At 47.5% G+C, this 24062-nt stretch overlaps 1 protein-coding gene across 1 annotated transcript in view; it reads right to left on the reverse strand.

Annotated features, from left to right (window-relative positions):
* The window catches only part of CDH13 (cadherin 13), a 1127839-nt gene that overhangs the window by 21559 nt on the left and 1082218 nt on the right, over positions 1 to 24062 (reverse strand). The window contains exon 11 of the mRNA XM_006152575.2: positions 5951 to 6093. Within this exon, the coding sequence (XP_006152637.1) occupies positions 5951 to 6093 (143 nt within the window). The remainder of the gene's footprint in view (positions 1 to 5950; positions 6094 to 24062) is intronic.

Consider the following 24062-nt stretch of genomic DNA (forward strand, 5'->3'; position numbering starts at 1 on the left):
TTATGTTGCTATCACTTCTACCTTTTGCAAAATATAACAGGGAATACAGAATGCATGATTTTCTTTGTTCTTTCTGCAGAAATCCTATCACTCACTTTTCCTGATGGAATTGGCCCATCAGAAGATGAGGATAATCCTTGAATAAAAGATGCTAAGACTCTATCTATAGGATAAGTAGATGCTTAGAGAATACATGAATGGTTACAGTTCTCCAGCAGAGTAGGTATATGCTGTCTCTGTAGCTATGTATTTGTTAAGTTCTCACTGAAACAAAATCATTCATGTATAATAACATACAACTTGAAGAATTTTCACAATCCAAAATCTATGAACATGGTATATCTCCCTATTTGTATAGGCATTAAAATTATCTTAACCAATCATTTGTAGTTTTTAGAGTACTTGGACATCTTTCTTTAAATTTATACCTTGTGGGGCCAGCAGATGGCATAGTGGTTACATCGCTGAATTCCCACATGGTTGACCACTGTTTGAGTCCTAGACCTAGTGGCTTGAAACTCACACTGAGTGCATGTGTGTATTGCCCAAAATCCTGGGAAGAGAATGAATTGTAGTGTGGTCATCCCCCTGGGGAGTGATTTCTCACTTCTCCTCTCACTGTCTCTGTTTCTCCAGCACGCTCATGTACCCTAATGGAAAAAGCTCAGAAAAAACAAATGTATATCTTGCTATTCAATGTTTTTGACGCTACTACAATTAGTATCTCTTTAAATTTCATTTTCCAATTGTTCATTGATAGAAAATAATTTTATGTACTGATCTTGTATTTGATGACATTTACTAAATTCACTAATTCACTAATGGACGTTTTTCTCCATATTCTCTCTGTATTTCACTTTGATGTTTTCTATAGATTTATATTTCAGGTCCCAAATCTTGTGTCATGCTGTTCAATCTACCTATTGAGTTCTTAATATCAGATTATATGTATTTCAGTTCTGAGATATCCATTTGATCCTTTCTTATAAATTCGAAGTCATTGGTATAATTCTGTTTTAATCTATCTTTTATTCTATTTTCTTGAGCATATTAGTCATAATTATCTTAAAGTTCTTATGTGCTAATTCAGTATATGGATTCTCCATAGGTCTGATTTTTTTCTCTTCATGATCAATGATATACTTTTGATTCTTTGACAGAGGCTCCAGATGACATGTTCTACTATGGATTCCTTCCCCTCTGTGTTAGCCAGATAAAATGAAGCTTGCCTCATCAATGTCATTGAGCTGGGTCAAGTTGGGCTGCAGGTTTATCAAGACTCAGTCAACTTCCAGTGTATTCTGAAATATCTTTTTTTTTTTTAAAGAAAGTTTTGCTATGGGGTGTGTGTGCTTGCTGGAGAGACAGAGACAGAAAGTGAGAAATCACCCCCCCCCCCCGGGGGGATAACCATGCCGCAGTCCCCTCTCAGATCTTGGGCACACATGCACATCTGCCCAGCATGAGTCCAAGCTGCCAGGTCTGACCCTTGAACTGTGGTCAACTACCTGGGAGTCCAGTGACATAAACATTATGCCATCTGCGGGTCCCTCAGAAATATCTTAAATGAAAGAATGGTTATGTGTTTGAGAAGCACTTGCTTCCTCTGGTAGGTTTCTGTTTCCTATGAGACCCCAGGGGATTTCCTCTGTCCTTTAAAGCCCCTCATTTCCAGCCTATCATATCAGCTCCCCCCCAACTCACAAACATCCTGACTTCTTTCCTTGCATCCTAGGCCCTCTGCCTGGGCCAGGACTGACTCTCACTCAGAATCAGAAAATACCCTTTGAGGAAATGAACAAATGACTGTCTTACATTCTTTTAAAATTTTTTTTAAAGAGAGGTTTTTGCTATAGGGTGTGTGCACTTGTCAGAAAGACAGAGAGAGAGAGACAGAGAGGTAGAAAGCGAGAAAACATCACTCAGGAGGAATGGCCATACTGCGATCCCTTCTCCATTCTCCTCTTGGGATCTTGAGCATGCATGCAAACGTGCCCGGCAAGAATTTAAGTTGACTGGTCCAGGACTCAAACTGCGGTCGGCTATGTGGGAGTCTAGCAGTGTACCCATTTCGCTATTTGCTGGTCCCTCTTAGGTTCTTTTTGAAATGGCTCTTCTCTCTTTGGTATTTTAGTTTACCTAAGCCTCATTGTTTCCATAGCAATTTGATACATTTACAATTAAGATGGCTAGTGTCTTTAGTGTGTGGAATTTATCTGGATTTTTCCAGTTTTACAGTGGAGATATTGGTCTCTTACAACTTACCCGGAAGGTCCTGCAGCCATATATTTTACTGACATGCTTTGGCATAAATTCCTGAGTGACTCCTTGTTCAGAGAATATCAATTTATTTTGCTTTAGCCCTCCTAGTATTACATGACAAAAATCCGTATTTTTTCATTCCATCAAATAAATTGAATTTCTTTAAAATGAATAAAAACAAATGTTCACTTTGGATAAAGTTGAGACATAAGTTAGTACTATTAACTTTGATCTAATAATAAGTGTTGGTTCTTCCTGGTTAAACATAATACCTAGAGACAAATTTTCAGTGAGTGACAAAAAGGCATCTGTAAACAAAAGTTACTTTGACTTATGAGGCCTTTTAAAATTTATGTTCTTTTTGCTCGAAGTCTTTTGGGCCTTGTTCAAGATGAACATCCTTAATGAAGGTTCTGTATATTAATGCCAACCTGTTTTCTCGTTGCATCTGTAGGGACATTTCAGTCCTCTGGAAACATCTGTGACACCAGATTTTTTAATTTCCTTGTCTGATATTTGTATTAACAGAGGTAGAATGAAGTTTATCTCAAGCTGTAATTTCCTTGGGTCATGGGATCATTCTTGCCTCTACTTTTTCCCCTCCAGAACCCCCACTGGGTGGGATTAACATTTAGGGAACATGGAATGTAGCTTTTGATAAGAGTCTGGAGGGCACAGCACTTCATGTTCTCATTTCTTACAACATTGTAAGTAGGAATTATCTTCCTCATTTTATAGAAGTGGAAATCTGGACTCGGTCTCTAAGCAGCTTTCACAGTTACACAGCCGGAGCACATGTGTACATGCCGAACGCTGAGAGAACAGATGACACTGGGTTTCCTCAGCAGAAACACTCCGTTTTATGTCTCAAATATAGTATGTTATGTAAGTTATTTACTATAGTATGCTATCAATATTTATTTTATTTAAAGAATGTTAAAGATGTAAGAAACCAAAGGCAGAAAAATGATATCCTAGTGACAGGACTTTGAGAATGTAAACTAAATTCTGTTTCCTAATGTGCAAATGGTGATTTGGTTTGCCACGATATTTGTCATCAAGGTAGACACACAAAAAGTGTCACTTAATTGATTACGACACACCAATAAGAAAGCTCTAGTTTCTGGTAAAGATTAAAATGCTACATTTCCAGTTTTGTTGTTGTTGTTGTTTAATAATTACACAAACTGGGACCAGCAGTTAGCGTAATGGTTATGTTGCTGGACTCCCATGTAGTTGACTGCAGTTTGCGTCCCAGATCTGGTGGCTTAAACTCAGGCCGTGTGTGTGTGTGTGTGTGTGTGTGTGTGTGTGTGCCCAAGATCCCAAGAGGAGAATGGAGGGGAAGGGATTGCGGTGTGGCCATCCCCCCAGGGGTGATTTCTCGCTTTCTGTCTCTCTATCTCTCTCTATCTTCCTGGCAAGTGCACGTGCCCTATAGCAAAAACAACAACAACAACAACAAACCTTTCAAAAAAAATTTACCAAACTATTTCCTAAGCAATGGCAACTGTACTATGACATGTTTCAACCTCCCTTCATGGCATTCTCAGTTGAGAAATTTTTCAAAGTACAGATACTTTTATGTAGCACAGAAACCTTGACTTTAGCTGGTCTTCAACGGATACTTTTCAGTTAAACAGTATTTTAAATGGTCTTGGCTTATCGTCATCCAGCGTTTATGCCCTCAGCACTACTATCTAGACCTATTCCTCTGGGAAGCTCTTTAGTTCTGACGGCTCCCACCGTATTCACGGGGAACTCCCTACGCATGTCTTCTCTCCTCTATCCTGGTCCTGTACCACCAGCCTCTTGTGGATGTCATCTCAACACCTACCCACAGGAAACAGGGTGAAAGCAATCCTCTGGAATGAGTGGGCTGTTCTGTCACTGCAATCACCTGTTTCCGATTTCCGGACGAGAAATGTTTTGCTTCATTGTCAGCATGTTTGTGTATGGGTTTGTTTGTTTGTTTTGCTAGAGGATCATGCGCTCCCAGAGAGACCAGGGGAGGGGAGCATGTATGTGTGTGAGAAAACACCCCCCCAGGGAAGACAGCAATGCCCTAATCCCTTAGCGTCCATTTTCCTTTTGGGATTTTGAGCTTGCACCTAGTGTGTTTTTCAAGCTGCAGGTCCAGGACTTGAACTGCACAACTGGGCAGGTGGGATCCCGTCACCTTAACCATCATACTGCCTGGCTGGCCCTCAATACGTGTTCATAAGGCCTTGTTTCTTCCTTTCAGATGTTACCTAGATTTCTTCTTTCAAGTCTGTTTCTGTTGTTCCAGGCACACTCCCCTGAGATTCCTATGTTGAATTTTTTTTTTTATATAGATTTTTGCTATAGGATGTACGCACTCACTGGAGAAACAGAGAGAGACAGAGAGACAGAAAGTGAGAAATCACCCCCCCCTCAACTCCCTTGGGGATGGCCATGCTGCAATCCCTTCTCCTCCATTCTCCTCTTGGGATTTCGGGCACACACCCACATGCCTGGTGTGTTTTAAGCCACTGAGTCTGGGGCTCAAATTGTGGCCGACCGTGTGGGAGTCCAGTGACATAACCATTACACCATCTGTTGGACCCCCTATGTGGAGGCTCTAATCCCCAAGATGACTGCATCAGCAGATGGGGCTTTTGGGAGGTGGTTATGTCATGAAGAATAGCCCTCGTGAACGTGGCCAGCGCCTTGTAAAGGAGAGCCCAGAGAGCTGCTCTGCCCCTCTGCCACGTGTGGACAGCAAGAGGGCACCGTCTCTGAACCAGAAAACAGACGCCCGGCACTGCAGCTGCCAGGGTCTCCATCACAAACGCCTCGGCCTCTGGGACTCTGAGAAATGCACTTCTGTTGTTCCGAGCCGGTCCATGTCACTTTGTTCTGGTTGCCTGAATGGACTGACAGCCCTCTAGGCTGCCCACTGGGTTGTCGGCAAAGTCATGATGCATTTTTGCATAGAAAACCCCCCACTGGTTGAAGCTGTAGTACCCTGACTTTTGCTCTCTCTTTTTTTTGTTTCCCTTTCCTGTTTCTTACACAGCATGTTCTCTTTCTTCCCAGTAGCTTCTTAGGCACTTTCCTTAATTTTCTTCTTTTCTCCGCCGGCGCAGCAGCTCCACGAGGATGGGATTTCTGTCCGACTCACTGCTGTGTCCCCGTCATCCACACGAGGGTCCAGCTCATGCCTGCTGCACTATGGGCTCTTGAACTGCCAGCGATTGTTTTGTGGTTATGAAGCGCCTAGCTAAGTATCTCTGATGTCTTTCCACAGTAGCGCACCTTTGCAGGATAAACGCCAGGGCAGCGGTTGGATTGTTGGGGGCAGGGTCAATGAAGCCCTCTGGGACGGTCCTTCAGCTTACATGAAGTCAGAGAGCCCTCTCTGCAAGGGAGAGCATGACGCCGAGATGGAGGACATCTGTGTGGCTTCCTAACCTCGGCGCCTGCCTGAGGTGGGCCACCTGGAGCTAGGTCCAGGGGCTGCTCCGACCCTCACTGGACACTGCTCACCTCTCCACAAAGACCCGAAGCTACCAGGCCCTGGGGAGAGTATGGATGTGACGAGTGTGTCTACGCACTGGCTTCCTGCATGCACACATCTGTACCCCTCCCAAGAAAACCCCTAACCTGTAAAAATACGCTTATAGCTGGACACTGTGCCCTCGATACGCTGCTCCGAGTCACTCACCACTGTCGATTGCCAGGAAGAGGGCAGTGTACACGCTGTTGTGGACGAAGGGGGACTCGCGGTCCAACACGGCGGTGGTGTCAACCGTCCCGTTGATGGGGTTAATACTCAGCCAGCCTGCTGGGTCCTCATAAACAGAATACCTGAAAGAGAGTGCCGGCACTGTCAGACTGCACTCGGATTAGATTCAAGAAACATTTGCTGAGTGTGGGGCAGAGCACCTTTGCTTAACACAAACCCGAAAGCATCTTATCAGTTATAGCTGCTCATTCAGAGAGAAACGGCCGACCGCCACTCTGGACCTGCCCAACACTCGCATGCATGCCTCCTTTATGCCTCACGAAAAGCTCGTGAGGAGGACGCTCTTGTTCTCTGCTTGGCTCTCACAGAGGCGAGGCAGAGTTCACAGCCTGTCTCCTGAGTCCAAGTCCGGTCTTGTTTCTTTCACACCTGAAATACAGCTTGTCTGCAGACCAGGGGAAAGAAGTACTGTTCTTCTGAAGGTGCAAGAAGGGATGCTGAGACGTGAGATCTTTGTCTATGATCTAGGGTAACCTGAGGGACCTCTCAGAGGACGCAGCAGCTGTTTTGTTAAAGAGATATTTTTGCTATCAGGCATGTGTGCTCACCAGAGAGACAGAGAGAGATAGACAGAAAATGAGAAATCACCCCCAGAGGGTAAGGCCACACCACAATATTTTCTCCTCCATTCTCCTCGGGATTTTGGGCATGCATGCACACATAACTGGCATGAGTTTTAAGCCACTGGGTCTGGGACTTGAACTGTGGTTAACTACATGTGAGTCCAGTGATGTAACCATTATGCCATCTGCTGGTTCCAGAATGCAGCATCTAGACTGGGTGGGGCAGAAAGGACGGGTAGGATGTTGGCAGAGAAGGAGAGAGCAATCGGGAAGAGAGAACACTGCCTGTTAGCAGTGGGAGAAACGCCCATTAGGATGGAAGTCCCCCAAGGGCAAGGATGTTCATTTGCTCACTGCCATGACCCCAGGTCCTAGACACTGCGAAGTGTGTATGTGACACTCAGAAGTACTAGAATGAACAAACATGGGGGTTAGAAGGTCAATGGCTGTAGTTTACGCATAGTTTCTTTAGGGGAAAACTGACAAGAAAGGAGTTTGGAGAAACAGATTAGATCAGATTATAAAGATCTGGAACCATTGTTGTAAGGGGTCTGGACTCTGGGTAATCAGAGAACCGTAAAAGACTTTTGTGAGGGTATGTAGCCTGGCAGTAGGACGCAGTAATCTGCATGCCTTGTTAATTACTCCTTTGAGCTGGCTGACACATGCCTTAGATGCCATGGATTCTGCAGAAACATCTGCGGAACACGGGAAGCATCCGGACTCTGGCTAGGTCATGTGATGCCTGTTTTATACAATGTTTATGGCTTACACATTATCCTCTTTGATGGATAATTAGACAGCCTTCCTTGGAGTTGCAGAGGAATAGCATAAGTAAACTGGCTTGGCCTATAACGCATAATAGGATCACACGTGATAGTAACAAGGTGGAAAAACGTCTACACTAACGTCCTTATCTCTAATTGTAGAACTTCGACCACATCCTTGAAAGCTTGCAAATGGCCCACTGTGCCTGGTAAACTGCATAAATAAAGAAGCTCAGTATGACTGAGAAGCATAGCTTGTCTGTGTTCACCTGCATCTCTGCTTCTGCGTCTTTCTTTCCTTCCTTTCTCTTTCTCCCTCCTTCACAAGATCAAGCCCTGAGGGCAGATGCCGACAGTATTACCATCCAGAGAGATGTTACTCTTACGCTTGCTGGCAGACACTGACAGAATTTAAAAATGTTATTTCTTTTGGGTTTTTGGAAAAGTAATACATGCTTGAAACCAGCAGGTGGCATGGTGGTTAAGATGCTGAATGCCCACATGACCGACCAAAGTTCGAGTCCCAGACCTAGTGGTTTGAAAATCCATAGTAGGTGTGTGTGCCTGCAGGTCCAAGATCCCAGGAGAACAGAGGAGAAAGGAATGAGGCAGGGCCATCCCTCCTGGGGGGGTGATTTCTCACTTTCCCTGTCTCTTTCCAGTGAGTGTATGTGCCCCATCACAAAAACCTTAGGGGAAAAGAAAGAGTAACATGTGTTCGTTGTAAGAATTTCAGGACCAGCAGTTGGCGTAATGGCTATGTCGCTGAACTCCCATGTAGTTGACCGCGGTTCGAGTCCTGGACCTGGTGGCTTAAACTCACGCCAGTGCGTGTGCATGCATGCCCAAGATCCTGAGAGGAGGATGGAGGAGAAGGGATTGCAACGTGGCCATCTCCCCTGGGGGGGGGGTGATTTCTTGCTTTCTATCTCTCTGTTTCTTTCTGGCGAGTGCACGTGCCCTATAGCAAAAATCTCTCCCCCCCCAAAAAAAAAGTTCAAACGCGATAAATATGCTTCAATATAACGATGCTTATAGTAAGACGTGAAAGTCTTGTCTACCAGGAGCTCTAAGTGAGCATGACTCAGAGGTCCCTGAACCGGATGGCTCAGGACATGCTACTTCCATACTATGCCAGGAAATGCTTGCTGGTCCTTTCCTGCCTTCCCAGCACCTCTGAGATGTCCCCCAGAGAGACCTGAGAACTAGAAGTGCACTGGTTGGGTAGAGATGCTTAAAGTCGATCAATTCCGCCTTGTATTGCCAGGTTTGTTTTAAAGGATTTTTAAAACCTGACTTTGGGACCAGCAGATGGCATAATGGTTATGTTGCTGGACTCCCATGTAGTGGACTGCTGTTTGAGTCCCAGACCCAGTGGCTTAAAACTCACACTGGGTGCATATGCGTGCCTGCCCAAAATCCCGAGAGGAGACTGGAGGAGAAGGGATTATGGCATGGCCATTCCCCCCTGGGGGGTGATTTCTCACTTTCTGTCTCTCTGTCTCTCCAGTGAGCACATGTACCCTATAGCAAAAATCTCTCTTTAAAACACACACACACCCACACACCTGATTTAACCAACAGGATGGCAAATCTTCAAATAAGAGTTTGAGGAAAAGGACCATTTTAGTCTTCACAGTGGGAGAGAAATTCTTGTTCCAGTCCTCATACCTGTGAATGTCACCTCATCCATTGAAAACTCTGCGGATCTGACTAAGTTAAAGCTCCTGAAATGAGGGACTCATTTACTCACAAGTGTTCTTATAAGAGAGAGGTGGAGGGAGATTTAAGACACCCAGCAAAGGAGAGGCCACAGGACACAGATGCAGAGACTGCGGTGAGGCAGCCACAGACGCCGACCGAGGCCAGGACCGGATCCTCCCAGGGCCTTCGGAGAATGTGTGGACCTGCTGATGCCTTCCTTTGACCCGGCGAGACTGATTCTTGACTCTGGCCTCCAGAGCTGTGGGGGATACACTGTGGCCTTTGCAAGGGTGACAGTAGTAAATTATTACAGTAAGTATAACGTTCCAACTTACGGATGAGGAAACGGAGGCACAAACCCGGCAGGTCCTGAGGGCAGTCAGGAAGGAGGTCCTGAAACCTGGCCCCAGACCCTCTGTTCTGAACACCCTGTGCGAAGCTGCTTCCCGGCTGACTGATTTACTCGGCATGGGTGGTCAGGAGATGCTTCTCTGGGAAATGATCTTATTTGGAAGGACGTGTATTGGATTTTGAGGAACAGTTGCCCGGAGGATAGAATTAGAGTGCACTACGGGTGAGGGGCTGGTACTCAGCGAAGCAGAGAGGGCAGAGAAGGGACCAGCCACGCTGCTCGTCCACGGCGTGGAGCTGGTCTTGGGTTATGGCATGGTTGTTATCTGGGGGAGGCTTTTGTCATGGAAGGGGGATGGTCATCCAGGTCCTTGAGAAAGGGGAGCAGAGGAGAAACACTGGCCGTTGGAGGGAAGGGCACTGCACAGCTGCTACGAGCCTCTGGTACCTCAGGGCAGGTAGCACTTCACCCACGGCCCTGCCTCGCCCACCTCTGCTCACCGGCAGCCTCACCTGCAGCCTCAGCATCAACCATCGGGAGTTCTGGGGCTTCCAGTACCCAAACAGCCCCGACACTGCACATGACTGGTTTGATCCACTGAGAGGTACCCTGGGTTGGCATCCACCTCTTTTTTGCATTGGGTCATTTAAACTGACCAGAGAATCAAATCAGGTTTCTGTCCTGCAAAGCAGTCCCGCCCAAACGGAGTGGAGAAGGACAGCTGGAGGGTCCTGGGCACGGCTCTCTGGAAGGCCGCTGGTATCCTCCGTCCTGAAGCAGTACCTGGCTGCAGCGCCCACTGGGCAGCCACAGCATCACCGGCCGATGTTAAACGGTTACGTGAGCTTTACACAGCGCAGGCACTGCCTCCGTGCTCCTGGTAGCTCCTCTTTCAGCTCTAGCCTCACCTCTGCAGGTTTCAAATAGTATTCGTCCCCTCCTACAGATGAGGAAACCTAGAGGCCTAGAGAGAAAAATAACGTTGCCAAGGTTGATAACTGGTCCCGGGCAGTGCTGGGATTTGAACCCTAGCTTTCTGGTGCGGAACCACTCTTAAGTTTCTGGACGGCTTCTGCCCAACCACACAGTCAACATACCACGGAGTGCAAAGCCCGGCGGACTCCAGAGCGAAGTGACCTGGGCCTGCCTGCGTAGCTTCTCTGTTTCCGTTTCCTCTCTGGGAGCTGGGAGAGCGCAGTGGTCTCATCCAGGCTCTGTGAGAGTAAAACGCGCCCACTTACAGCGCTTGCTCCGCACAGGTGCTGGGAGCACTGCCTGTGCTGTCTGGGGGTCTGGGGTCAGGCTGTCGAGTCAGTGTGTCTTGTTTTCAAGTGCTCCACACTGCCCCCTGTAGTTTTGGAAATGCCAGTCTCCGTGGGGCCCCAGCCAACAACATGCCGAAGCCCCGGGAAACAGATGGAGAGGATGAATGAGGCTAGCGCTTTTCCCACACTCCCTTGCCGCCTCAATTATCATTTCAATATTTCTTGAAAACAGAAGGGATGTATTACTCATGAGAATGAGCTGTTTTAAAAACACCAGGCTTTCATTTAAATAGTAATTTATGCTTCCACCTGGCGAACTCCTACTTTTTAAAAGACTCCCTTGAAACGTCTCCTCTCGGTCACCGTGCACGACTCCCCGGTTAGAACGACTCACCCTTCAGCAGTCCTTGCTGGGCACAGTACCAGCCCTTCCAGGTCTGCCGTCTACACCCCACTCTAAACTCTGTGGTGTCGGGATGAGGAAAGTTGGATCGAGTAGGCACAGAACACTTACGGGTGCCCAGTCCTGTGCTAAACACTGCGGATGCCAACACATCTGTTTTTGTGATTCACGATACTCTAAGGAAGAGGGTATCGCCTCTGTTTTCACGAAAAGGTAACAGAATCAGAGAGGGCTAGCAACTTGCCCAAAGCAGCCAGCTGGGAAGCAGTGGAGCTGGACTTTTTTTTTTTTTTTTTTTTTTTTGAGAGGTTTTTCTATAGGGCACCTGTGCTCGCCAGACAGAGAGACAGAAAGCAAGAAATCAACCTCCAGGGGGGATGGCCACGCCACAATCCCTTCTCCTCCATTCTCCTCTCGGGATCTTGGGCATGCACATGCGCCCTGCGTGAGTTTAAGCCACCGAGTCCAGGACTCGAACCACGGTCGACTACATGGGAGTCCAGCGACATAGCTATTACACCAACTGCTGGTCCCGGAGCTGGACTTTAACACAGGTGTGCAAGTTCCAGGGCTCCGGCTTGAACCACTGTTCAGCCTAGGCTCACTCATAAGCCTAGGTGTGTCCGTTCTGCAGCCCAGGGCTGAGTATGGTGCCTGGCCTGGGTGGGAGCTCAGTAAATGTGACTGCATCCTTTCTCTTTCAACTGCAACAAGCAGAGAAATGGAAAATGCAAAGAAAAGTAACATTTTTTATTTCCTATCTTATCGGGTAACAAGATCATAGCTGATTCGGGATTTTATTCCCTGATAACTCAGTTTAGCATATAAATAAAAACTGAATTAAATAATCTAGCACTTCATGGTGACATACAAACAATGCTCTTTGTTTCCCTGTCATGTTTGTTTTATGAGGCTACAGTTTCACAGTGCAATTAACATACTTGCTGTTCGTTGCTGTGAGGAGTTGCAGACAGGCAGTAGAACGCTTAGAGACCCGAACCCCGGAGCTGTTCTCCACAGCAATACCAGTGAAGGCCAGGGCTTGAGTGGCTTACAGGCTAGTGTCTCACTGCCTTTCTTCCTTCGAAAATACGCGGGTAGCCATGGCTGTGCTCTTTGTGTTTTCACAGGGCTCTTTGGTCCCGTTTCCTTCTGTTTAAGTTATTTAGTGCCTCTTCCCAGTGGAGAGCCTCTGGACAGAGGCCAGGGACCCTCCAGAGCCCAGCCAGGGCTTGCACTCTGCCCAGTGGTCCAAGCTTCAGGCAGGCTGGGGGATGAGCAGGGAGGTGTGATCCTCCCCTGCCTGGGGCTGGGGTGAGGGGCAGGGCAGGGCAGCCTGTGACCACCAACCAGCGGGCTCCTCCACTTCCTGGCCTTTGAGCATTTTGCCTAATCAGCCTTTTTGACCAACCGGCTAGGCATACATGTAAATTTCTGACATTTTCAAAGCTGTCTTTTTAATAAACCTTTCGGTGTAAAAATACCAACGTGTAAGATGTTTTCTATGCGTCTAGGCCTGAAAAATGCATATGCCTTATTAAATTGGAATTTCCGGGCAATTTATCTGTAATGTGAACTTTGCTTGTTACAGGGGGAAAAAAATCAAATTAAAAGCAGAACTCATTTCAGTCTGTAACGCAGCTTCACAGGAGCTGCTCCGGGGGTTTGCAAGCTTCGCTCTTCTGGGTGTCATGTTGGGAGACGCGGGGCACACTGATTAGCACTAGGCTCTAGGCTCCGCAGTCCGCCAGTCTCGGGGTGGGGGAAGAGCAGGGAAGCAGGCTTACTGTCAGGAGGCCCATGGAGCTGTGAAGGAGACGGCCAGGCCAGGCGAGGGGCCAGGCCCAGGAGGTGACAGGGACCTTCCAGAGCTTAGGGCTGCCAGCCTATGTCCTCAGGGCCTTGGTATAGGTGGAGGAAGAGCCCAAAGTTTGGCCAGCCCCCCTCTGCAGGCTTCTCTGATGCCGACATGGCAGGAGTGAGCACAGCCGTCCTGTTAGACTAAAAGTGGTCCAGTAATAGAGTGTTAGTAGTGTGGGGTGTCCGAATTAGATTAATGCAACATAGAGTGCTAGAAACGGCATAGATAGTGTGTGTGTGTGTGTGTGTGTGTGTGTGTGTGTGTGATAGGACTGTCAGCAAACTCATGTTTTTGTACTGTGTTTCTATGAAAAAATATGTCATGACATTTCCAATAACCCAACAAATATAGTATATAGAGGTCCATCTGTCGCTGTGTCTATGCACTGCAGTGTCTCCCCGCCTCACCCACAGGGATACATCCCGAGACTACCAGTAGACGCTGGAACCAGGAATCCAGGAATAGCACCAAACCCTGCACAGACGATGTTTTTTCATGTGTTTATATATACACACACACACCAAACCCTACAGAGACTGTTTTTTCATGTGTGTGTGTGTGTGTGTGTGTGTGTGTGTGTATATGTATATATATATATCAAACCCTACACAGACTATGTTTTTTCATGTGTGTGTGTGTATATATAAATATACACCAAATCCTACACAGACTATGTTTTTTCATGTGTTTATACACACACACACACACACACACACACACACACATATATACACACACACATATCTGTGATAAATTTAGTTTATAAATTAGGTACCCTAGGAGATTAACAACAATAACAAATAACAGAATAGTTAATACAGCATAATTAAAGTTATGTAAGCATGGTATCTTGTTTTCAAAATATATTTTTTCTAAGTTTATTTTTGCCTGAAAGAGATGGAGAGACGGGCACCCCCAGTAGGGTCCTCGCCCTGCGATCCACCCCAGCCTCACCAGGACAACGGGCAGGCATGTGCATGCCTGGTAGGCAGACAGAGAGCCCTGGACCCAAACCGGGACCTTCCTGCATGGCCTCGGCACCATGGAGCATGTGCGACCACTGCCTTGCCGCGCCTCTCTTGGGATATCTCACCGCGTCACTTGCCACTTTTCAGGCCACAGTCGACCACGGGTAAGTGCAACCGTGGAGAGCAAAACTGTGGATAAGGGGGACTCCTGCATATTGATATACATATAAATACAGATATAGAGACAGGCATTTTACAATAATTGTATACCATAAATGTGTATGGAAATCAATAATTTGTTATCGAGGACGATGTGGAGTTGTTTGGAAAAGGTGGACCATTTAATAAACTGTGTCGATTCATTATCCATTTGGAAAAAAATAAGTTGGATACCTTTCTGATCTCCATTACAGAACTCAATTGAAGATGAATTTATAAAGCAAATTTTACTGAAGTCTTTGAAAGAAATACAGAAAAGGGGAGATGATATTTGCAACATCGGTCACAATGGATTATGCTGTAGAATGTAGAAAGAGTTGTTATGAGCAAGTAATATGGATAGTCACAGCGATGGGAAGCAGGAGGTGGCCCCAAATCACAGAAAAGGGCATTCGATCTCATGCATCAGAAGAGAACTTAAAATTAAAACTACGCCAAGATTCTTTCTCTCTCTCTTTCTCTTTCTCTCTCTCTCTCTCTCTCTCTCTCTCTCTCTCTCTCTCTTTCTTAAAACTATCCAATTAGCGAAATCTCAGTTTGAGAAAAGATCTTGGTGAAGGTGAGAGGAAAGGGCCATGTCAGTTTCTCATTGCTGCTAGAACAAGTGACCACAAATATGGTGACTTAATTCTGATTCATTCTTTTATAGATCTGGAGGTCAGAAGTCGGATACAGTCTCTCTGGGCTAAAATCAAGCCTGTTTCCTCCGGGAAGCATTGGGGAGAGTCTGTCTGCTTGATTTTTTCCATGTTCCAGAGGCTTCCTGCACTCCTTGGCTCATAGCCCTGCCCTGCCTCCCACACCGGCGATGGCGGGATGAGTCCTCGTCGTGCTGACCACAGCTAGAGGAGCTCCTCTGTGTTTAAGGACTCAGGTGAGTAGATTGTGCACACGTGGGCAATCCAGGGTAACCCGCTCCTCTCAAGGACCCTAACCTTAATCGCATGTATAGCATCCCTTTTGCCGTGTAAGGAACGTACTCTCAGGTTCCAGAGATTGAACGTGAACATTTTTGGAGGCCATCATTCTACTCACAACAAGCATTTCCATCAGCTTCTGGTGGAAGCACAAACCGGCCACCTCTACAGGCGCGATGGTAACTGCTATCCAGGTTATAAACGCACTCAAGCTTGGACCTGGCAGTCTCGAATCTGGGGCCTTATCCGACAGACACAACTGCTCATGTAGGAAAGGACACACACATGGGACTGCTCAAGTTCTGTTTATAGCAGCAAAAGACCGGCACAACCCATGCATTGTTTCCAACTGGGGGACGGGCTAAACACATTATGGCGTGTCCATATAATGAATAGCACATAAACATGAAAAGGAATGAAGAAACGCTCTCTGAACCAAATGGAAAAGTTTCTAAGATGCCAAATTATAGTAAGAATAAAAAGTGAGGTGTTGGGACCAGCAGTTGGCGTAATGGCTATGTCGTTGGACTCCCATGTAGTAGACTGTGGTTCGAGTCCCGGACCCGGTGGCTTAAACTCATGACAGGTGTGTGTGCGTGTGTGCCCAGGATCCCGAGAGGAGAATGGAGGAGAAGGGATTGCAGCATGGCCATCCCCCCCAGGGGGGTGATTTCTCGCTTTCTGTCTCCCTGTCTCTCTCTGTCTTTCTGGCGAGTGCATGCACCCTATAGCAAAAACCTCTCCAAAAAAAAAAAAAAAAAAAGTGAGGTGTTGGGGCCAGCAGGGGGCCTGGGGGTTAAGGGGCTGGACTCCCACACGGCCAACCTACATGGTCAACCATGGTTTGAGTCCTGGACCTGGTGACTTGCTTTCTCACTTTCTCTCTCTCTCTGTATGTCTCTGTCTCTCTCTGGTAATCACCTACACCTTAAAACAAATTTTAAAAAATGAGGTGTAGAACAGTATGTATGGTATGCCACATTTTGTAAATAAGCTTTTGCATGAAGAAACTCCAGGGCGATATATAGGTATTAATGAAATTGTGTGGAGGGAGGTGTGGGTACAGGACAGATGGGAACGGCATGGGAGCAAGTCTTTATTATACATTTTGTTGCATTGTTTTAACTTTTTGTATTATGTAAATGGATTACATATTAAATGACCAAAAAATGTATTAGATAAGAACAAAAAAATAGAAAAATGGACTAAAATAGATGATTGGGTAAATCATGGGTAAACTTAAATGATAATGAACACGCATAACGCTAATCAGTTCACCAGTAATGGGGAATACGAAAATGCAAACAATAATGAGACTCCACATTCAATCTACCAGATAAGCCAAAAGAGAACAAGGCAGTGCTGGCGAGGATGTTGCGAAATAGGAACTCGTTCGCTGCTGGCAGTGTAAACTGGAAGAGCCACTTTGGGGGATATTTTGACTTTATTAATTAAAGAAGGCTATGCCCTCTGACCTTCGGGCATATCAGACTACATGGACCTGTGCCAAGAGGGGTCTGAGTAGTCAGTCACGAAACTTGCAGTGCGGAGTACATTGTGGCGGGGGCAGACAGGTTTGGGTTGGGCGAGTGTCAGAGGAAGACAGCCCAAGATCCTCAGGGCACTGCATTTTAACCACAGTTAGAGGAATTATTATTCTGGCATAAATAGTAACTGGGGAACCATCAGAAAGACCCAGGCTGATGCCACGTATTGTAGCGAGGCTTGGCGTTTAGGACCGACACTCAGGAGATGTGAACATAGCTGCAGCTCAGGCTCAAGGAGGAGCCCAAGAAGATAGGAAGACCATGAGAAACCCAGAAAATGAAAACGAGCAAAGGTGAAATACAGAGTATATTGCATTCCTGTTCAAGAAATTTCCTACTGAAAGAAACAAACAGCTTGTAAAACCACAGGGAAGAAGGGAACAGTAGGTAGGAACTTAGCTCCTCTCTTAATTCCAGCCCACTGGTGGTGAAATTCCTGTTGGGTAATTCAAATCGACCACTTTATTTAAAAACAGAGCTGGGAAGGTATAATGTTTTTAACTGTAGGAAATACACTGTCTTAAAATAGCTCACGTAGCCATGGCACTGAGTCCAAAGAAAAGGCCTTATTCAAGTCTTCTGACAAAATGCACAGAGAAGATGGAAGAGCCAGCGAATTTCAGAACCCTAGGTTAGTTAGACAGCCACAGCACATCACAGTTCAGGGCTCATGGAGAGATGAGGGGAGGCTTTCTCTCCCTTTCAAGGAACCAGAGCCAGAGAAAAGTCTTGGTGACCAGAAAGCACTTCTCAGGGATGGAGGGAGGTGTGCACAGGAAGAGTGACCTGTGAGTGGCCGGCACAACCTCTCGGAGTTGGGAATACGAGATGCAGCATGTCTTGTCCATCATGGGGCTATGACCTTCCACGGTTCAATAACAACAGGGAGGACCCTTCCCTGGACCCCCTTCTCAGATACCCCAGAGCTCCAGGCAGAATCCTGGCCGTTCTTCACGAGGCTCTGCCAGATTCCAGTTCTGACATTGCAGGTCATGGCGGCTTCCTTTCCAATGGCACATGGACCAAAGTTTCCTTACAGACATCCGTGATGCCAAGCAGTGTCCTCATATCTGAGAGGATCACCGTCTTCCACACACGCAGGGAACCAGGAGGGTTTGGTGTGGTCCATTTTCTTATGCTCTTTTTAGGATCTAGGCATGAGACCACTAGGGATGGTCTTTTGCCCAGACCACGGCATCCTACCCAATGCACTGCTTTATTCTCCTTGCTACAGTCCGTTCTCCAAAGAGAAGACACGTTTACATCATAGAGTGTGAGTCCTCCACCTCAAATCCTCCAATGACTTCCCACTGGGCATAGAATAAAGTTCTGACTATGGTGTCTGAGCCCAAGAGGAGCCATCTGGCCCTGCCTGGCTTTCGTCGTGCACTTCCTACCTCTTCACTCACCCTCCCTAAGCTGCAGGTGCTCTGGCCTTCCTCTTACTCCTCAAAAATATCAAATTCACTCCAATCTCAAGACCGTTTCACTTCATGGACTGTAGTTGCCTTAGATCTTCTTAGGTGTCTCGTCTTTGGGATTTCAGCCACACACCAAGGCCTTTCTGGTTTTTTTTTTTTTAGTCTAAATTCTGACTCCTTCTCTGGCAAGATCTACCCTTTAGAATGTAAGCTCCTCGAGGTAGCAGTCCTGTGCAGCCAAGTCAGCTACTTAGGGTCTGCGGTGTGATTGGTGCACACTGAGTGGGTGCTCGGTCATTGAATGAATGTATGGATGGAAGCCCAGGCCTTCTTCAATGTGCTTTGACTAATGTCTTGGTGACCCACAATTCTGAAGGCATTCTGTCCTGAAGTGCGCACCATTTCTTCTCCGTGGGAGCCTGGCTGAAAGAAGATGGAGAGATGGTCCACTGGCCCTTTTCAGAGGAGAATCTGAAGGTTTCTAGCCTATGTATAGATGTATCTGTGTACAGTTTTTTTTTTTTAAAGAGATATTTTTGCTATAGAGCATGTAAGCTTGCAGAGAGATAGAGAAAGAAAGTGAGAAATCACCCCCCAGGAGTGATGGTCATGCTACAATCCCTTCTCCTCCATTCTTCACTCAGAATTTTGGGCACACACATACACGTGCCCAGCGTGAGTTTTAAGTCACCGGGTCCAGGACTCGAACTGCTGTTGACTACATGGGAGTCCCTTGACCTAACCATTATGCCTTCTGCTGGTCCCCACACATGTATTTTTAATGGGCCTAGACTGCTTCCTCCCTCATTCTGAATCAGTGGCTCCTGTGTCTTTCATGTGCCAGGCGCCGAGTGTGGTGGCAGGTACCCAGCAGTGGAGTCCCTGCTTTTTTGGAATGTATGCTCCAGTAGAGAGACAGGATATTAATTTGCAATGACACAAACGGATACTTAATTACACTCATGACCAGGCCATGAAAGCAGCCTCCCTCACATAATAAATCATGTGTTGTGAATATTTTTCTATTTTCCAGCACTCACTTTCTGTTGTTGCATCCACCTCTGGGAGCACACATCATTGATCACCGAGAGGCACTGCATGAACCTACTCCTGTCAACTAGGAGGCAGGCTCGCCCTCATGTCACAGGTGAGGAGCCTGAGTTCAGAGTGGCCCAGGAGCTTGCCTAAGTCATGCAGCGTCCACGCAGCAGAACTGTGGTTCCAGCGTGGGTCTCTGTTGTCGGGTACACAGCTTGTGTTTTACTTGCTTTGAGAGTAGGCCTTGGATTTGGTCATTGTTCCATGCCATCGATTCTCTGGTTGGGCCTGCATCAGAACGACCAGGGTCCCTGGAGCGTGAGAGGGCCTTTTCATTTTCAGCACATTTTCCAAGTAGTTCTGGCTCACTGGAGTTTGAGAACGACTCTTCTATGGACAGTGGTCAAACTCTGAGCTGAAACTGGAGGCTCTGCCCCGTGACTGGGCTTTACTTAGAGGGGCATAACTCAGGAACATAGGATTGGAATCTACAAAATATAAACATTTTCTAAAAAAGAGTGATAAAATGGATATAATATTTTCTTAACATTCTATTTCTGTTAATAATTATCATGCACATTTAAGAAAGGCTTAGAAGGATACAGCACTTCTGGGAGAGTTCCATTATCGGTGTTGCGAGGCATTCTCTCACACCGTGGGTTACTGTTCTTGTGTTAGAGGGCTCCTATTATCAACTTCTAAGTCAAACGTGAAGACTTCCCGGGACACACTACTCAGCTGTGATGCAGCTAATGGGGATTTGTGTTTAATAGTGTCAGTAATGACATGATGAGATCTGAGAATGATTTACTTTAAAAGAAGTCATGGTTTGACCTGTAGTCATTCCCTGGTGGGAGAGAAGGGGCGTGGCCACTGGTGGTGCATGTGGTTGCTGCATACAAGGCCTGGGAACCCCTGGCCGAGCTCCCACCCTGTCCCACTGGCCCTGACCTGTTCTCAGTCATGCGAGCCCCCCATGCTCAGAGCCTTCCCGACCAAACACAGGGATTGGCATTTCCTGGGCCCAGCTCCTTGCCAGTGATGGCTCACATCCTCTCTAACCCCCTCACCCCCTGCTCCAGGCGAGCCAGGCTCTCCCAGCAAAGGTCGTGTTTGGCTTCTTGTTTGAGATCGCTAACCTTTTGTTAGAATTTACCAAAGGTCTCCTTACAACAGCTGTGCGAAGACCTTTCTGTGCCTGCAACAGGACTTTGCTGGGACCAGGCTCTTTCTAGTTGGGGCTTTATCTCCATTTGGAAAACTTATTTCCAGGGATTATTTAGGAAGTCTCCCGCCTTTCCTCGCTGCCACTCCTCCCCTGCCCCTTCGAAGTCTGTACGAATGCCGCAGTTATTCTAGAAGGGAGGCAGTGTCACAGCCACGCTGTATAAATGGTTGAATGGGTGAGCTCATCATAGCCTTAGGCCAAACTGGTGGCAAAGAAATATAGAGAAACAAATGAAATGAGTAACAAATCTAACTAAGTCATAAAAATCAGGAAACTGGGACTCTGACATAGAGCTGAATATGCCAAGGACAGATCGAGACTTCAGACGCTGTCCGATTTCTGAAATCTAGGACCACACCTGTCAGTTCTAGATAAAAACATGGAGTAACAGTCATGGTTTGATGACAGTGTTAAACAGATGCTTTAAAAATGCAACCGTGAGCTGGTCTTCCGTATTAATCATCATCATTGTTAACTTTATTGATGACCTAGCCCCTCCTACACAGGGGCACAGTTCAGGTTTTCACGTCCATGTGTCCAGGTCGGCTGGCTTCTTCCCGTCACTAGGAACCGCACTTAGAGGGGAACAGGGTGACCCGAATATAGGCTGGTGCAATGGAAGCTTTCCTCGGAGTGGGGATACTCATTCACCCACTCTCTTTCTCATTCCAGACAGATGTACTGGGTGTCCATGCTCTGTGAGCAAAGACCGCAAGGACTGTGTGTCAACCGCGGACTCCACTCGCGAGGCCCGGAACGAGCTCCTGACCAGGGCTGCCGTTCTTTCTCTCATGTGACATTCGCTTAATCCTCACATCAGCCGGGCCAGCACACCCAGAGAGAAGCTGCCCAGTGACTAAACCCCATCCCAAGTAAGCACCGAGCCAGTACGAAGTACAACTTCCAATCTTGCAAACGATGCAGGGTTCCCGGAGGTGCTCGAAGTGAGGTTGGACAAGTAGCAAAGTCCAGGGAAAACCGCAGCAAGGGAACAGCAGAGAGCGGGACACGGTCCCCAATGAAGAGGAGAAAGGCGAGCAGGCGTAGAGGAGCTTCCAAGGGCCGACCGGGGGGCCAGATGGTGGTGCACTCCTACAGTGTGGTCTCCGGAAGGCACACCCATGTGGGAAGGTTCTGCATTCATCTGAAGGCCTCCCTGAGAATAGCAGGCATGTCCATGCCCAGGGTCTGGCAGCTTAGGCCGGAGGCGGATCACAGCAGCAAGCCCTTGTTAGGGGTGGCTGTCTCGCCCTTGCTGTCTCTCTGACTTATGAAATAATAAAGAAATACAAACTTAAAAGTGACCTGAGCAGCATAGGATTAGAAGAGGCTCTTAGGCAATGCTCCCAGAATGGTTAGAACAGCTGTTCGGAGTGCAGCATCTTCTGTCATGGGGTACTGGAAAATTAGGTGAAAAGCAAAACAATTTGCTCAGAGATGAGCCTATGGTTGGGGCTAAAATGAACTCATGACTTATTTTTATCATTTTCCCTGCAAACAAGATCTTAATCCAGTCTTTTTCTTTTCAGCGTTGAGCCACGTTTTAGGCCTCCCTTGTTCGAGTCACCGTAAGCGGTCCTTCGGCTGCCTCTCTTCTCAGGTGAGGGCTGCTGGGGACCCCTGTCCTTGAACCCATGATCTGGAATGCATGAGCATGACAAAGGCAGGGAGGCAGGAGGCAGGACTTGGGGGCTAGCTGCTTCCTGACCTTTAGTGATACTTTACTAGAAGACCAAAAGCCAGAATGAAGTGAGACCACGTGGTGCTGCACTTTCTTACAGTCAAGGCCCTCCACAGCCCCTGGCCCAGGGAGGGCCTCTCCGCCCAGGTCTGCTGGCAGGTCAGGGTCACTTTCGCCTTCTTATGCCAATGGTGCTGTCTGGGTCAGGTGCTCAGTCTCCTGGGGTAGCTCTTTGGGAGAGCAGACTGAATGAGAGGCCAGACTGGGAAAGTTAATCACCCCCTGCAACTGGGCCCAAGTTTGTCTCCATCGGGTGATTAATCGCCACGCCGTGGCCCTTGCTCTAGCACCTGTGCCTTGGAGCCTGGCACAGACCAAGCTGAGCAGAGGTATCGGCACTTTTGCGAGGAAGTCGATCCGTGGGGCCAGCTGCTGATGGCCCACAGTGAGATAGAGGGCTGAGCCTTGCGTCAGGCCTCGAAGGTCAGTGAACACGGCCAGGCGGGCTGCCAAGTAGAGGGAGCTCTTACAGGCAGCTGCTTGGTGGCTTAGGTGACCGACTTCTCTCTGGTGGCGGCAGAGCAGTGAGCCCTCTGTCAGCAGAGACTGTTTCTGACAGCAGGCTCCAGGGAGAGCTGCAGGGCTCTTGGAAGCCGAGAGGGTCTGGGTGTCACATGGAGAGAGCTCTGGGGAGCAGATGCCCAGTGCCCCACGTGGCTCCATGTCTGGAGGAGCCATTCCCCAACGGGAGGCTCTGCGAGCTGCTCTGGGATGCAGCCGGGCCCTCTCTATGGACGAGAAGGCTGCACATCGGCCCCAGTGTTGACACTATCTGCCTGTGGCCTCCAGGGTCTCCAGTCTATTGCCACAGAACTGCAAGACAGTTTCTTTCTTTTTTCCTTTTTCTTTTTCTTTTTTCTTTTTTGCCAGCATACATGTATGCTCACCAGAGAGAGGGATATAGAGAAAGCACTACCCAATGGGAAATAGTCACGCCGCAATCCCTTCTCCTCCATTTCTTTCTTTCCTTTGTTCTTCCTTTTTTATTTATTATTATTTTTTTTTTGCTATAGGGCGCGTGCGTTCGCCAGACAGACGGAGAGAGACAGAGAGATAGAAAGCAGGAAATCACCCCCCAGGGGGGATGGCCACGCCGCAATCCCTTCTCCTCCATTTCTTTCTTTCCTTTGTTCTTCCTTTTTTATTTATTATTATTTTTTTTTTGCTATAGGGCGCGTGCGTTCGCCAGACAGACGGAGAGAGACAGAGAGATAGAAAGCAGGAAATCACCCCCCAGGGGGGATGGCCACGCCGCAATCCCTTCTCCTCCATTTCTTTCTTTCCTTTGTTCTTCCTTTTTTATTTATTATTATTTTTTTTTTGCTATAGGGCGCGTGCGTTCGCCAGACAGACGGAGAGAGACAGAGAGATAGAAAGCAGGAAATCACCCCCCAGGGGGGATGGCCACGCCGCAATCCCTTCTCCTCCATTTCTTTCTTTCCTTTGTTCTTCCTTTTTTATTTATTATTATTTTTTTTTTGCTATAGGGCGCGTGCGTTCGCCAGACAGACGGAGAGAGACAGAGAGATAGAAAGCAGGAAATCACCCCCCAGGGGGGATGGCCACGCCGCAATCCCTTCTCCTCCATTTCTTTCTTTCCTTTGTTCTTCCTTTTTTATTTATTATTATTTTTTTTTTGCTATAGGGCGCGTGCGTTCGCCAGACAGACGGAGAGAGACAGAGAGATAGAAAGCAGGAAATCACCCCCCAGGGGGGATGGCCACGCCGCAATCCCTTCTCCTCCATTCTCCTCTCGGGATCTTGGGCACGCACGCACACGCGCCTGGCGTGAGTTTAAGCCACCGGCTCCGGGACGCAAACCACGGTCGGCTACGTGGGAGTCCAGCGACATAGCCATTACGCTAATTGCTGGTCCCTCTTCCTTTCTTTTTAAAAAAATTTTGTCAGAGGTCATATGAGCTTGCCAGAGACAGAGACAGAGACAGAGGGACTGCCCCATGGGGAATGGTCATGCTTCAGTCTCCTCCTCCAGTTGTCCGTCCTGTCAGGATTTGGAGCATGCATGCACATGCACCC

This window comes from Tupaia chinensis, unplaced genomic scaffold (genome assembly GCF_000334495.1).
Source record: "Tupaia chinensis unplaced genomic scaffold, TupChi_1.0 Scaffold000355_1, whole genome shotgun sequence".
Classification (NCBI taxonomy): Eukaryota; Metazoa; Chordata; class Mammalia; order Scandentia; family Tupaiidae; genus Tupaia; species Tupaia belangeri.